At 56.4% G+C, this 15,568-nt stretch overlaps 1 protein-coding gene across 2 annotated transcripts in view; it reads left to right on the top strand.

Moving 5' to 3' along the window:
* NTN1 (netrin 1) overlaps window positions 1–15,568 on the top strand; it is an 86,300-nt gene that overhangs the window by 56,886 nt on the left and 13,846 nt on the right. The window contains exons 3-4 of one of the 2 annotated variants that reach the window (XM_080560265.1): window positions 2,330–2,479; window positions 5,051–5,104. In XM_080560265.1, the coding sequence (XP_080416391.1) occupies window positions 2,330–2,479; window positions 5,051–5,104 (204 nt within the window). The remainder of the gene's footprint in view (window positions 1–2,329; window positions 2,480–5,050; window positions 5,105–15,568) is intronic. The other variant, XM_080560266.1, reaches the window with a different exon arrangement.

Raw genomic sequence — 15,568 nt, 5'->3', positions numbered from 1 at the left:
CCTCCACACACCCCATTCTGCAAATCTTACTCATCACAGTCTTTTTTCCTTTTCTCTTTTTTTCCTTCTTCCTTTTCTTTTTTCCTTTTTTCTTTTTTCTCTTATCTCTTTTTCTTATCTTCTCTTTTTCTTATTTTCCCTTTACCTTTCTTTCCCTTTTCCTTTTTCTTTTTTTTTTTCATTTTTCTTTTTACTCCCTTTTAAATTGTTTTCCCTTTTTTTCCTTTTTCCCCTCTCTCGTCCAAGCGGTCCCACCGAAACCCGCAGGATCCGCTTGCACGGGGGAGGATTACTCACAGGATGGGGGTTTGCAGGCGCTGCTGAAAGCAGCACACGCAGCCCCAGCGGGGACGCCTGAAACATGAGGCATGTTCCTCCCGCTCCTCCTGCCCTTTGCCTCTTCTTGTGTAACCCTTCCCTGATTTGCTTATTTTCGTGTTAACTCCTGCCTCTCTGCTCCACTTTCACGCTTTTCCACCCTGCTCCTTTTTGCACTTCCTCGATGTATTTTTATTCTGTCTCCCCTGGAAGTACTGGAGCCATCCCACGTGGCTGCCGAGAGCAGGTTCCCCACCTAAAGGTCTCTGTGCTCATCACCAGCCTTGCTGATTTAACCTTAAAGCAGAGCTGTTAAAATATTTCCAATCAAAACTGGATTTGATAGAAAATGAAGGTTTTTTTTTGCTCCAGGCAGGTCTGCAAGCAGCTGGTTCCCAGAGGTCTGGGGGCAGAGCAGGACTTCTAGCCAAAATCCCCAAGTCAGAAGTGGTAGGGAAAGGGAAAAAGAAGTAAATGCTTTGCTATTTTTTTTTTTCCTTGAAAAATCATCATATTTTGGCAAGACTTTGTCTCTTTCTGTCCTGTGCAGGAACAAGGGGACATCCCGGGCAGAGAGCCCCAGGCAGCGTCCAAACCCCAGAGGTCGAACTGGGGCAAATTGGAGCTGGGGTGGAGGAAGGTCCAGCTTGGGGGGGGGAGGGAGGGGCATGGGAACCCACAAACCCAACCCAAATGGATGTGGGATGTCCCCAGACAAGGAGGATTTGGGGTGTCTCAGAGCCAGGAGGTGGCAGAACAAAGCAGGAAGCATTGCAGTGTCCCTTATGGGAGTGACAGCCTCGGTCTGGGGGCTTTGGGGGTGTTTGAAAGCAAAGCCCAGCCTCTGGGGGCACCCGGGCTGGTTCCCGACCCCCAGAGCAGCCCCGTCCAGGCTCTGGGCAGTGGGGCAAGGTCTTTCCCCCAAGCCCCCTTTTTGGCAGGCAGCGCCCTGAGGGGCACGAGGCGGGCAGGATCCGTGCTCCCCGGGCAGGGCTTTGGCTGGCTCCGTCCCGAGGATGTGCACGAGAGAAGGAAGCTTTCCTGCCTCTGCCTGCCACGGCTCAGCAGGGGCAGACCGCAGTCTGGCACGGCTCTCGCAGCTCTTAGAAACCAGGGCTGTTAACAAATGTGCGAGGCCATAATCCTTTTGGAGCAGTGATGATAACAAGCCCCGATGCTTTTTCTCCTTTTTTTTTTTTTTTTTTTTTTGGCTTTTTTTTTAACCAACAGCTGCGCCGGTAAGTCCCACTGTGGGAAATGAGCTGGTGAATGATTTCAAGTGCAGTATTTACATCCCCTGCCAAACCCTTCACATCTGCCCAGCTCTGCCGTCAAGCCTCCATCCATCTGGCCGGGAACAGCAGGTCCTCAGGCTGCCTGCACCCACAAGGGCATTTCCTTCCTGCGCCCGCCGTGCCAGCTGCCGGGGATGCTGCTCAGTGGGGAAGGGCTCGAGCAAAAGCACTGAAAGGAGTTTTTTGTGTGTGTGGTTTTTTTTATTATTTTTTTACATTGCACGTGAAATGAATTCCCAAAGTCATTGAAAGCAATTACTTCCACCCGAGAACTCGTGTGCTGAAGGGATGATGAAACACTCCTTGGTTTTGTGCCCCTTCCCTACAACCCTGGCGGTGCTCTAGGGAGCCAGGGAGGTTAGGGTTAGGGTTAGGGTCTGCTCCAGCGATGCTGCCCCACAGCTCCAATTTGAGCCCTGCAGCCGTTCTTCCATCTCAGCACCCAAGCAGTGCAGTGGGTGTCCTAGAGCAGGACCTCAGCCACCCCGTTCTGCTCCCCAGCTCCACGGAGCACAAAGCACCCGTAGCATATGTGAGATGTCCCCCCTGGTCCCCGCTGCTCCTGTGCCAAACGCCACCTCTGTTTCAGGTCGGTGCGGTCCCCGGCTGGACGAGACGCTCGCAGGACGCCCAAACGTTGCTGGTGGAGCCGCGCCACCTTGCCCACCTCCGCTCTCCTCGCACCCTCACCCTCCTCTTGTGTGTTCCCCCCGCAGAGTGCGATTGCCATCCCGTGGGCGCCGCCGGCCAAACCTGTAACCAAACCACGGGCCAATGTCCCTGTAAGGACGGCGTCACCGGCATCACGTGCAACCGATGCGCCAAGGGCTACCAGCAAAGCCGCTCTCCCATTGCCCCCTGCATAAGTAGGTGGATCGCATTTTCGCTGTCTGTAGATTAGAGATTAACCCTTAGCACAACACGCGTGAGCTCGGCCGAGGCAGCCACTAACCCCCCAGCATACGTGCTGACGGCTGGGGCTGGGGGATGGAGCTGCCGGTGCCCCCACACATCACCTGCTATGGGGCACATTGCCCAAAACAAACCTCCCGTGTCGGGGAGTTGTGTTGTGTGAGTGTAGCCACAGCCCGATTTCCTCAAGCTGTGATTCTGCCTCGGGGTACAGCATGGGGTCTGGGTGCTCAGGCAAGTCGCTACATGCAGATTTTTCTCTCCAAACTCCAGGCTGCACTGGCACAGAGCTCAAATCAAAAGAGCTGCTGGTGCGATGGAGCTGCCATCAGAGCAGCACAGCCTGATTGTGCTGCTGGATTTTAGCACCTGGATTGCTAAAGGCGACCATCAACTCACACAATGCACACAGAAACACGGGCTGGCTCACCACATGGTCCCTTGGGTCTGCTTTTTGGTTTGCCTTCCCAAGGGTGCCCTCATCCTCTGCTCTTAACAGCAGCAAGCTCCAGGTACAGCTCCCAAAGGCACTGCAGCGTTTGCTCTGCCAAGAGCCACATCCCCACTCATCCCCTTTTGACCGATGCCTGGGCAAGGTGTGGTTTCACCCCGTGCTTCTCTACAGTGCCTCCTGGGTTTGCTGTTGTTGGATCATTTGGTGCTCGCACACCTTGCCAGAGACCTCCCCACCTGCCCTAACATCAGGCACCGAAATGACAGTGCCCAGGGCAGGCTGGGGAGGCGGGCTCTTCCCCTCGAGGCTGCCTCCCTGCTGCTAAAAATAGGGGGAAAATGGGAAAAGAAAGATGAAGGTTGAAAGAATCAAGTCTTTGTCGGATCCCACAGTCTGCTGCCCACTCCCAGTGCCTGCCCTTTCCAAATTACGGGGCAGGCACCCTTTCTCCACCTTCTCCTGTGGAAGAAAACACACATTCCAGGGTGGTTTTTGGTCACTTGAGGCTCATTCTTCCCCATGTCGCAATGGGACGGCAAGAGCTCAAACCAGATGCTTGTTTCCCCAAGATGCTACAGTCATGGCTCCGGTATGCTTTGCAGCAAGTATGCGCAAAGGTTTATCATCCATCATTCCCCAGGGCCATGGTAAATCAGAGGGTAAGTTGTTCCTTGCATCACCTCCCCTGGGATTTGCTGCACTAAATGAAGACAGACGCAGAATTTCAACACGATCGCAGCCGGGCTGTGTTTGCGCCAGCTGCCGAAGCGGCGAGCTCACGGCTGCCCCTGCCCTGCCACCCTGCCACCCTCCGGGCCCCATGACAGCTGCTTGCTTCTGTGACACTGCAAAGCATCCTCCCAGGGGGCTGCGAGGCTTGGTCCAGATGCATTTCAAGCAACGCTCTGGCCTGGCTGCAAAATCGTTGTGCAGTTGTTGGGTGTTTGATCAGCTTGTACGAGGCCAAAGCAATTAGAATGAGTATATGAGCATCTCACAATTCTCCTATGCTAAAAAATTAAATAATAATAATAATAATAAAAAAACAAAACAGCAGCACATTTTCATCCCTGAAAAAAGTCAGTGAGCATATCTATTGTTTGGGGGGGGGTATTCCACAGGTTTTATACATGCACAGTGCAGGGCACCAGCTCTCCATCCCCACCCACCCCGATCTCTCCTGGTCACTGCACCAAGCGAGGGTCTGGCCACCCTGTCTGCAAGAGCACACTTACTCTCTGATTTACCACTGACTGTATTTTCCCTGTCCCAGAAACTTCTATCCACACAAAAATCGTGCCATGGGAATGAGCAAGGCGCCAGGCAGGGTCTGTCTGCTCTGCAGCCCACGCAAGGCGAGCATCCGTCGTCCCCACTCGGCACGGCCGTGCTGGCTGCTCGTGCACCACCCACGTGTGTGCCACGTGTTCCACAGGGGCTTGTGCCTGCGCTGAGCTGCATGAGGGTGAACGACCCCAAAAGCTGTCTAACGCTAATGGGGCTGCAATGCAGACAGACCCGAATGTCCAAGCTTTGCATCCCTCCTGCCTAAATTCCACTCTCAGACCCAGACAAGGGATCGGGACAGCAGGGTGTTCCCCCAGCAGGATTCCCAGGGATGCTCGGGAATTGCTGTGCCCTAAATGCGCAAAAGATGTCACTGATGAGAGCCGCGTATGCGCGCTGGGGAAAAGAGCTTGTCTTGCCAAAGCTGGGACCATATAATGCGCTCCATCTGCAGCCCAGCCTCCTCAACATCAACAAACACAGTCAGACTTGGGCATGAAGACCCAGAACATTATGTGGTTTCAGCTATGCACACAAAGCCCAAATCAAAACCAGGGAGCTCCGCACTGGCACCAGATCCGTTTGCATTTCCTCTGAACGTGTGAGATGAGGCTAGCGTCCCAGCGAGGGGATGCAACGCTTTACCTGCAGCCTCTCACGGGGGCTGCGGGCACCTCGCGCTGCTGGGCAGGGCTGGGCAGGGCTCAGCTCCTCGAGATCGGGACTAACGCTGCTTTCTTTTGTCCCCTTTCCGCTCCCGCCTGCTCCTCCCCGCCGGGCACAGAGATCCCCGCCGCTCCCCCCACCACCGCCGCCAGCAGCACGGAGGAGCCTGCAGGTACGTTGCCTCCTCTCCTAAAGCCTCTTCTCTCTGCTTCCAAGGTAAAGGTCTTGAAAACGCATAAAATTAACGGATAAATTCTGTTGCCTGTACTGGGACAAGTGGATACCTTTAATGCCCCAAATATCTGAGTTCTGAAAACATGCGTGCAGCACCCCGAGATGGGAGCTTCTGGGAGCAAGTGGGAGCACGGGGAAGTTGCAGAAAGGTGTTCCCGAGGGGGGAGAATCACTGAGCAAATGGGGGTTACTGCATGGGACCGGCCCTTAATGGGAACCAGGGAAGGACTGGAGAGCACCGCTGGCTGATGTATGTAGTGGCTGCACAAGTACAAGAGCGCTAAAGAGGGCAATATAAATCTCAGCTGAGTTTTTCTTGGGGAGGAGGACCGGAGAACAAAAAGATAACAGAATACCTAAGTGTTGCTTACAGTTGCATGTGAGCCTTCCCTTTTTCTATCCAGATCTGTGTGTTTCTTGCGCTAAGCAATCTGAGGGGCAGGTGTGGCTGATGTGTTGCGGCACTGTGTCTCACCACCAGCATTGCAGGTTCTCGGGGTGGGACAGGGCTGTGGTCAGTACAGGGGCACCCTGGGGACGCTTTGGCACCTCCCGGTGCGCATCTTCCCATCTCTCCTCCCATGTCCTTGCCCCACAATCACCCTGTGCAGTGCCATCATTTCATTCACTCCACCTCCACCAGCACCACAACACTGGTTCCCAGCACCCTCCCCTCCTGATACACACCCCGGGGGGACAGACACCTGCCTCCTCGTGTCACCGAGGGACTTTCCTGTCCCCATGGACCTGCCTGAGCAGGCGATGACAGGAGGAGCGCAGCAGCTCCTCCTGTCCCGCAGCCTGCAGATTCCTGGGATATTTGGACAGTGCCACGATGGCGAAGGACGCAGGGAGGGAAGGCTGTTTACTTTTGCCTCACCAGTGCAGGAGGCTTCATAAATTAAAGCTTTTGCACTAAAAGTGATGGACGTCACCTGAGGTTGAACTCCAAGCCCTGTGGCTGGGCTTTTCCCACCAGCTGTGCTGGCAGCGTGCTCAGGAGCAATGCCCAGGACGGGAAACCAGGCAGCAGAGGGACAAGGTCTTCAGACCCCAGTGCCAAGGGAAGGGGAACTCCGGGGTTTTCTGTACTGCTGACTTAAAGCCAACCTCTGGGGCTGTAAACACAATAGCAGCGATTACAGTATCTTCTCTTAGGCGGGTATGAGCAAGAAATATCTCGTGGCATTGAGTTTGTGCCTTTTGCTTTGTGTGTGCTTCCTAAAGTGTCTCCACCGACCTGCAGTGCTGAGCGGAGCATGAGGCCGCGCACCAGAACTCTGCCTAGGGAGCATGCTTCGAGCTGGGGGTCTGGTGATGAGCCCCTTTGCTGCTTTGCTTATTAATTAGGTGCCAACGTGCAATGTGAGGTTCGGCGAGTCCATCGCAGCCTAGTGTTGGGCTATTAGCAATAGGGGCTGTCCCACCTTACCCGAATTCAAGCAGCAGTGGGTCTTCTCTTCCTTAAAGCACCATCTCCCAACACCAACCGAGGTTACCCTCTCCTACCAACATAAGTCATCTTCCTCAACTCCTCAGGAGCTTAATTATGAGCCACAGAGCATCTCACCATCTTCCAGCCCCAGTGAGCTCCTCCCCCAGACCCATTTTACAGGCAGGGATTTACAGGCGGGCAGAGCACATCAGGTGCTGGTTTGAGGATCAGCAGGACCCCCAGAGGAACGTGCCCATCACACTGCTGTGTGCACGCTGCAGGAGAGACCTGACCCCAACCGGTCCCACCCGCAGCACCAGGAGGGTGGGAGCAGAGCAGGCTCTGAAGGGTTTGCTCGGTCCTGCCAGGGCGAGCTCTGCTCCATCATGTCATCGCGTTCAGCTGAGCCTCTCCTGCCCGATTCGCCTCCCCACCCTAGGGGATGGAAATTGGCATCACCATTTCCGACCCGAACGTGTTGAGAAAGGAGCCAGGCAGTCCCCAGCCCTTGTCGTCCTGCTGGGCAGCGCATTAAATCCAAGCAGTGCTTAAAAACAAAAGCTCATCAGATGAAATGCCGTGTTTCTCACTGCCCAGCAAGGATTGCCGACTGAATGTTCCTTATCCTGGTCTGGGAACGCAGAGATTTTGTTCTCCACTCCAGGAGCCGCCTGTTCATCCCCCTGCAGCCTCCCAAACCTGCTCAGCTCCCAGCCTGCCGCAGGGGTAGTGGGGCATCCCCCTCGGACCCTAACACCATCACTTTGCTGTAGGATCTGCCAACAAACACAGGCATTGGGCAGCCCAGGAGAGGCAGCCAGGGCTTCTCGCAGCCCCTTCTGCAGGGACAGCGGCTGCTGGGGCGAGTCCCTGAGCGCACAGAGCCACGCTGTGGATCCGTCACCGCAGCCAGGAGCGGAGCCAGCCCCATCATCGCAGTGGCGATGCTCCCTCGGGTCCCTGCCAGCCTCAGGGCTGGTGCCGCGAGGGGACACTTGTGCAGCGTCCCTGAGCTCGAGCTGGCCACAGAGATCCCCAGCATCTGTTTGCTCCTGGTGGGAGCGCGGTCATCTGGGCATGGTCCTACCCAGGGGTTTTCAGAGGGGGTCCTTGGTCTTTTCCCTGCCTGTCCTGTGTCCTCTCGCACCTTCCCCAGCCGTGACCGTGAGCAGGGCGAACACAAGGAGCCTGCATTCTCAGTGCCCTCAAGCAGGACAAGGCAGTACGTGACCAGTTTCAGGCTGAACATGGACACTTTCGGCATCACCCAGCTGCCAGCATCCTGCCGAAACCCCTGGTGGTTCCTCCTCTAACCTGTGGTGTGGGAGCAAAAGGTGGACATGCAGGGAGGATGCAGAGGGAGGCTCTGGGTGCAGCCCCTTTGTTTCCCCTGCTGGTAGCTGAGCGCGATGGGAAGTATCTTCCCCGCTGGGAGCCGAGGCAGCGTCCCACTGATCTGAGGCAATGCAGGGGGAGTTTTAAAAGAGCATGGATGAAAGCTGGCTGGGGCACAGGGGGTGGAAGCATTGACTTTTTTGGGGGGGGGGGTCCTGCCTGGTTCCGCTTAGCCCCGAGGGGTCCCAATCAATTTAGGGAAACTGTCCAAAAGGGCCTTGTTTAGATGAAACGCAGCCATGCTCTGCCGTGCCGGGGCTCGGAGGATGAGGAGGGGCTGCTGCGGGAAGATCTTCCTCCCTGCCCTCTGCTGCCGGTCCCACTCCGAGATGTAGAAAGGGTGAAAAAATAATGGGGGGGAAGGTTTACAAACCTGCCAGTCAGTCGCTGTCTTATCTGAATCTAATCCAGATTGGCTTGGAAATGATTACCTTAGGTGGATGATTTCAGCGAGGGAGTTTAAATAAAACCAGGTGATTGGATCGATGCAGCTCTGCACAGCTTTCCCCTGGAAATCGGCCTCCGCAGTTTCAAAACCAGAGCTGGATTTTCCAAAAGCGGTTGGGGCTCCAGGTGGTGTCCGGGCGCTCTTGTTCCTGGCCGGTGGGGCCGGGGCGGGATGCTCGTGCAGAAGGGAGGTGGGCAGCCAGGCGCCAGCTCTGGAACAAGCTGAAATAGTCTGAACAACAACAACAACAACAACAAAAAAAAAAGAAAAAAAGAAAAAAAGAAAAACCCACCAACAAATCCCGCCGGCTGTCCGAGCCTTTCAAGGCTGTTCCTGCTTCTCTGGCTCTCTTGGAAAAAACACATGCAAAGGTTATGGCTTCGGGCCGGGAAAATAGAAACTTTATAGGAAATAGTAGAAAACATTGACTTGAAAGCATTTGTTCCCCAGGGGAACTCGCTGTGTGCCTTGCATGGCTGGGACCCGCCAGCAACCACACCATGTCCCAGCTTTGGGAGCATCCCAGGTGCCTCCAACCCCTTCCCATGGCTTTTCCCTATTTACACACTTGGGCTTTGGGGTGAAATCCCCAACTTTTAGCCAGTCTTGCTGCCACCAGCACTCTCATCACCGCAGCAAATCTCCACCAGGTGCTCCCTGGGGATAACTCACGCCATTTGCTGTGAATTTGACTTTCAGGGCTCAGCCTGCTGGGAGCCACCCCGTTTCCAGCCTCCCGGTCAGTTTGTACCCATCTGTCCCCATGGGAACGTGGTCTTTTTGGTCCAACATCTCCATCCCAAGCGGAGGCTGTGGACCACCGACTCCTGCTCACGGTCACATAAACACTGCCATCATCCCTGCGGCAACAGATTCAGGGGAAAAGTGATATTAGGAAAGGATTAAATGTACCACAGCTCCTTCTAATGAGCTGCAGCAGCTGGAAAGAAGGAGTCAAGGCCCCGTGAGCTGCCAGCTGCCTCCACTACATCTGCAAGGCGCACTCAGGAAAGGGCCAGCATGCAGCCACACCACAGACATCACACAAAGCCCCTGGGCAGGAGGGGGCACAGGGCCAAGGTGCTGTTCCTGGCCCCTTCTCCAGCACTTGTCCCCATGGCCAGACTGGCCCCAGCCCCATGAGAAGCTGGTAAAGCTCTCCTGGTGCTGGACCCCCAGGGGCAAACACAGCAGGTGCCATTGATGTGGTCCATGAGCACCAGCTCCTTGCTCTCTGCTTGGCCTTGGCACGGCTTTTGGGGGGGCTGGAGGAAGCAACTCCCACCCCTTGCTGAAGTTTGCATCTGCCCTGCCTTGCTGCAGAATCTGGAATTGTGCGTTTTGCCTTTTTGGAGGCCCCAAATCCTTGCAGTTTACATCAAACCCTTCCCAAACCTCAGCTCACCGCCCCTGGGTAGTCACTCCAGCAGGTCTCAGTGTCTGCTGCGAGCTCCAGCACGTGGCCATGTCCCCTTCAAGTCATCTACCCCAGTCCCTGGGGACTCGCTGGGTTCTTGGCCCAGAAGGTGCCACCCCGGCAGGGCAGCCAGGCTGCCACGGCCCCTGTACAGTGCCAGGAGGGGGGCTCTGGGCTGGGAAGCAGGAGCGCAGGCTCCTGCCAGAGGCTGGCTCTTGGCAGGTCTCCTTTATCGGAGGCAAACAGAAGGAAAACAAAACCACCCTAATGCAGCGCCTTGCAAATGCAGTGTGAAAGGATCTGGCTGAAGATTGATGGGCTCGCACATCTGGAGAAGATCAGCAGAGCAAGGGACCGGCCGGAGCAGGGCACGGGGCTCAGGAGACAAAATGCTCATTTTGGTTGCCCTGGTGTAAATCTGGCCTCAGTCTGGGGGGGCTCCACCTTTGTAGCAGTCCAAATGAGTAATTAATTCAGCCCTGCGTGGGTATTCTTTTGCTTGTCTTGGGCTGTAAGCAAGGTGATGGATTGACTGTGTGATTGATTGACTGCTGGATCGGCTGCAGCATCCAGCGCCTTGCTGAAAAGAGGTTTCTCATGGAGATCCGCAGTGAATGGCCATGAGCACAATGAGGGGCGAGGGGCTTCCAGGGAAGAAACTTCTGGTCACTTCAAAATATTTCTGAACGTGTGTGAACAGAAAAGCAACTGCTGAAATGCAGAGAAGCTTCGTGCACAACTGCATGGTACTCCTACAGCTCCACCACAGCGCTGCATCCCTGCATCCCAGCATCCCAACATCCTGCATCCTGACATCCCTCTATAGCCTCATCCTTCCTTCCCCATGTCCCTGCACCCCCACATCCCCAGCTCTGGGACCCTGCCACCTCAGGGACCGTCCTCCTGACCCAGGGCAGGACCTGGGTCCCCACAAGGGCTAGACATTTTGGCCAAGCCTTGAGCTTCGGAGCAGGGACTTGCAAGCTCAGCACGAAACACATTTAAATTAATAATATTTTTGAAGTGAAATGAACTGTGTCTCTCCCCTTCCTGAGACATTTCCAGCAGCTCCCTTTTGGTGAAGCAAATTGCTTGTCTCCAGCTCTGGCTCCTCATTGCCACATCCCCCAGAGCAAAGCCTGCTCTGTCCCAGCTCTGGTGACATGGTGACACCCTGCCCCGCACAGCACCCACCCAGCCAGGGAGCTGCCATCAGGCTGGGAATTTATAGGGTGGCCGATGCTGCCGAGGACAGACAGTTTCCTATTAATGCCTTCAATCATCTCGGCCGCAGCTCTCGGCGGGGCTGTGCCGGTGGGGTGGTGACCCTGGAGTTTGTCAGCGGCGGAGGCAGGGGCGGAGGGAGGCACTCTGCAGCGGGGACAGAGCATCCCCTGCACAGCCTGGGGCTCGCACCAGTTGCTCCGGGGTGCTGCCAGCCCCAGCTGTGGCTGCTTGCAGGAGAGGAGGCTGTACGGGCAGGTGCGCCATCTCAAAATGCCCCAAAAGGGCTCGGGACTGTTCCTTCCCATCCCAAAACGGGTGGCAGGCAGCTGAAGAAGCAGGGAGCAAACCATCCCCAGCCCGTGGAGGGGGTCCTGGGGCAGTACCATGCATGGACCCATGGGCGCTGGACCCGTGGTGGAGCTGGGAACAGGGCTGTGGGTGCTGCAAAGCCCCCGGTCCCCGCTTTCCCCTCTGGCTGCTCCAGGCGAGAGGCTTTAATCTAATTACATGCTTTATTTGCGCCAATTTGTTTTCCAATCAATCTTGTTCAGCCAGAAGAAAGGAGGCTTCTGTGGGCTCATTTGCACCTTCTTGTTCCAAGGGAGAGGCTGGGCAGTTATCCTTGCCGGGAGCGCCTGCGGGCCGCACATCCCACTCCCCCTGTGCGGGGCTGCCCTGCCCGCTGCACGGGCGCATTCGGCCCCAGCACGGTGCAGCACATCCCCAGCCCGGCTACGGAGCAGCCTGGCTTGTAAAAAGAGGCTGCTTTGTGGGGATGGATCCTTCACAGCCAGGGACAGGCTGGTGGCCCCGGCTGGGGTATGCAGCACTGGGCAGGCCGGGATGTGGGGTAGGTTTCGGGTCACTCCTGCCTGTCGGTCCCAAGTTGTCCTGGGGCTCTGCTGTAGGGTAGACTTCGCACTTCTGTTGCCAGAGGTTTCAATAGGGTGCAGAGAAGGAAAAATGTGGCTATCCTGGACAGCTCAGCACATTTTTCCTGCCTGTCTGGGGCTGGCGCAGCTCCCTGTTGTGGTGCTGTGCTCATTATGGGGCAGGGACGGCCCCAGCACCCCACACACATGTGATGGTGCAAAGGGTTCCTGAGACCACTTTGGGGACCAGGAGGTGCTGCTGTGCCCACGCAGGTGCCTCTGCCCTTGCCCACAGAGCAGACTGGTCACAGACACCCCCCAAGCCCCCATCTTCAGCCCGAGCCCCCCCGCCACTCCCCTCGGTGCCCTCCAGCCCCTGCTGACTGCAGGTGCTGCAGTTGTTGCCAGAAGAGCTACGGGATTAAATGCAATCCTGTGCTTGCGGCATGCTTCGTGCAGACCCCTTGGGGCAGGCTCAAGCCCTTGGGGTCCCTGTGCACAGGCTGAGGGGGATTTGGGGTCTGGGGATCACTTCCCAGGCCATGCAATGTGTGCGATGTGAGCAGCCCAGTCCCGGCTCATCTGAGGCTTGCAAACCTCTGGGAGCTGCTAGGGCAAGGAGCACCGCTGGGGAGGTGGCCAGGGACACCAGCCAGGGACCCCGGCTGTCCCCTGCCAGCCTCAAAATGAAGAGCACTCGCTGGCGGGCTGTATTCACAAGGGCATCCTCAGCAGGGTCATCGCCAGGTGGGGGACAAAGAGCCACCTTGGTGACAACAGAGTCCCCTGCTTCGGTCCATGGCCACACTAGGAGAGCAGCAGAGCGCAGGAGAGGCGATTCCAATGCTAAAGCACCCAGGAGGGGTTCTCTGCCTGAAGTCTGCTTTTACTTTAAAGAAGGCAGCTCTGAGACAGAGACTCCAAGTGCAGTCCGGCCCATGTTAAATTACAGCATCCATCCCAGTTACAGACCGTGGGATCCACTCAGGGAACCCCCTGCCACCCGTTGCACAGGGAAGAGCCCATGCGTGCTCCTCTGCAAGGAGAGGGCTCTTCCGGAGCCTCCCCTCCCTTGGGACACGTGGGCAAAGGCCAGGAACTCAAAGCTGGTTCGGAGCCAGCGTGTTTGGCCAGCAGAACTGGCACTCTCCGCAACGACTCTAACAGCCGCTCACCGAGACTGATGGAGGAGATGTTAAAATAATTATTTGGGATGGAAGCAATGGGCAGCTTCAAAGCTGGAGGAAGCGAACCAGGATTTCATGGTCATTCAGGGAAATGTCCAGGAGTCTGGGAGCCAAAGGCACCGAAAACACTCAGCACCAGCCCCAGCACAGCATCACCATCTCCTGTCCTGCCGCTGGCCGGTCTTGGATTGCACTTCATCACCTGGGAGCTCCGGAGTTCCTACAGCCCAGCTTCCACCAGCCTTGGGGATGGTGTGAGATGGCTCGTAGAAATGTTTTCCTCCCTTCGGGCACACCAAGCACCCTCCTGAGCCCACGTCCAGCCAAGGAGCAGGGACGATGCCTCTGCCCCTGCCCAGAGGCTGGCTCCCCGCTCACACGCTGCTGCTCAGCAAGCTCATCCTCCAGCTGAAGCTGCTGCCTGCAAGCAGGGCCAGAGATTAATTTCTGCAGGTCGAGGAGCTGGCGGGAGCCCTTGGCGATGGCAGTGCAAAGCCCTGCAGACCTGCTGAGTGGCCAGGCATCCCATGGGAGCACAGTACAGAGCAGTGCTTTGGAGCACCTGAAGAGTTTTGTGGGTGCTGGGTGGGCTCAGGAAACATCTTGATGCAGACAGTAGCAAGGCTTTGCTCGAGGTTGTCATTGACTCTGGGCATGGACCACATCCAAGTGCTGGGGTTCCCCGACCCCCAGGGTGCGTCTTCAGCTGCCAGAGCCCACAGAGCCGTGGCAGCGAGCCATCCGCCTCCGTCCCCTGGGCAGGGAGGGTTTTACGTCCATCCCTGGGTGTGGATTTTAGTGCGGAGATGACAGTCGCGTCCCTCAAGTGTGGGTAGAGACCCTCCAGCCTCAAGGGCTGGTCGAAAAGAGGAGGAAGCAGCAGTGCAAGTGCTGGGCTGCAGGTCTGGAGCATCTGCGGAGGGGAATTTTAATTCTGCACCAGAGCTGGTCTTTCCAAGCACGGGTTGACCTGGAGGAAGCAAGGACCAGGATGTGGCCACATTCCCCGTGGTCACTGCCACCAGCAGCCCCAGTGCAAGGGGCAGCTCAGGCACTGCTCCTCACAGGGGTGCTGCAGTGCCCCAGCATCACCCAGCGGAAGATTTCTGGCCAATTTCTGCTGGTCTCCAAATTTCCCAGCCCTGCTCTGTCCCACGATGGGCTCCCAGATTTGGGATTTGACATATGGACCCACACCATCATTTTGAAGCTAGGTCACAGCACACTCTCTCTCACATCCCACCTGGTGCAAAGAGGACACGGGGACACCGCGAGCCTGCCCCAGAGCCCCAGCAAGACCCGCGGCCCCTCGGGAGTGTGCAGAAGGGGGACAAGTGTCCCTCCTAAGCCACGGAAATGTCACAGCCAGGCTGTCAAGGCTGGGGATTCCCTCCTGAGCCACAACACCTCCACGCTGGACGTCAGCCCGCAAAGGTATTTAGGGCCCTACCTGGGGGAAATCAATCGGAATTTAGCTGTATAAATTGGGATTAGAAATCCAAATCCCCTGGGGGATCGAAGCCTTATATCTGCGTTTCGAGTTAGGTACCCGGGCCAAGAAATGTGGCTTTAATCGCTCTATCATGTCAGAACCAAGGGGCCTTTCATTTCCGTTCCCGACATGTGGCTTTCACAGAGGCTTAGCGATCGGTTGGGAACTGCAAGCGCAGCAAGTTGCAGCCCCACGCGGCTGCTCCTGGGGCAGGCAGCGCCGAGCCCCGGCGCCTTCGTCCCACCCGGCCCCAGGGGCAGCCAGTGGGCCCGGACCCGATCAGGGGCTGTGCAATAGCAGGGGGCAAGCAGGACCCCAGTGCTGGGCTCTTCCACAGCTTTCAGTCTCATGTAAACAGCCCCAGCCCTGCACCACTAAAGCAATCCCCTCAAAATGAAGAAAATTTAAAAAAATAAAATAAATGTAACTTAAAAAAAAAGAATTAAGCAAAATGAAGGTGTTTAGCTGTGAAACCTCTTTGCTCAGCCAGAGAATTAGTTATATCAAGGGGATGGGCCGAGCTGCAAAGCTGCTGAACGCTCTGCTGACACGTTTTACTAAGCTGCCACGGACACGAAACAGCCGCCCGCCACCTGCTCCCGGCCCTCACGAGCAGCCTGCAGCCACTTTCCCCGCTTGTTATTTATCTGTGAAACTCAGAAAGTTTGGGCTTCCTCGCTGGGAGGTGCCTGGTTGTTCCCAGCCCTGGGGACCCGGCGGGGCGGTGCAGGATGCAACCCCTGCAGTTTGCGTTGTTTTGGGAGCGGCAGCACCTCTCGGCAGTGCAGGAAAAGCATCGCTCGGTGGGAGAAACACCACAGGGTGTGGGAGGGCTGTGTCCTCCTCTGCTAAGCCTCTGGGTCTCTCTGGTTTTGGTTGCAAAAATTTGGAGCTGGAATAGGAAAGCCACATGACGCAATCTTCAGTTT

The sequence above is a fragment of the Anser brachyrhynchus genome (genome assembly GCF_964034855.1).
Source record: "Anser brachyrhynchus genome assembly, chromosome: 18".
NCBI lineage: Eukaryota > Metazoa > Chordata > Aves > Anseriformes > Anatidae > Anser > Anser brachyrhynchus.
This window is presented reverse-complemented; position numbering and strand designations above follow the sequence as displayed.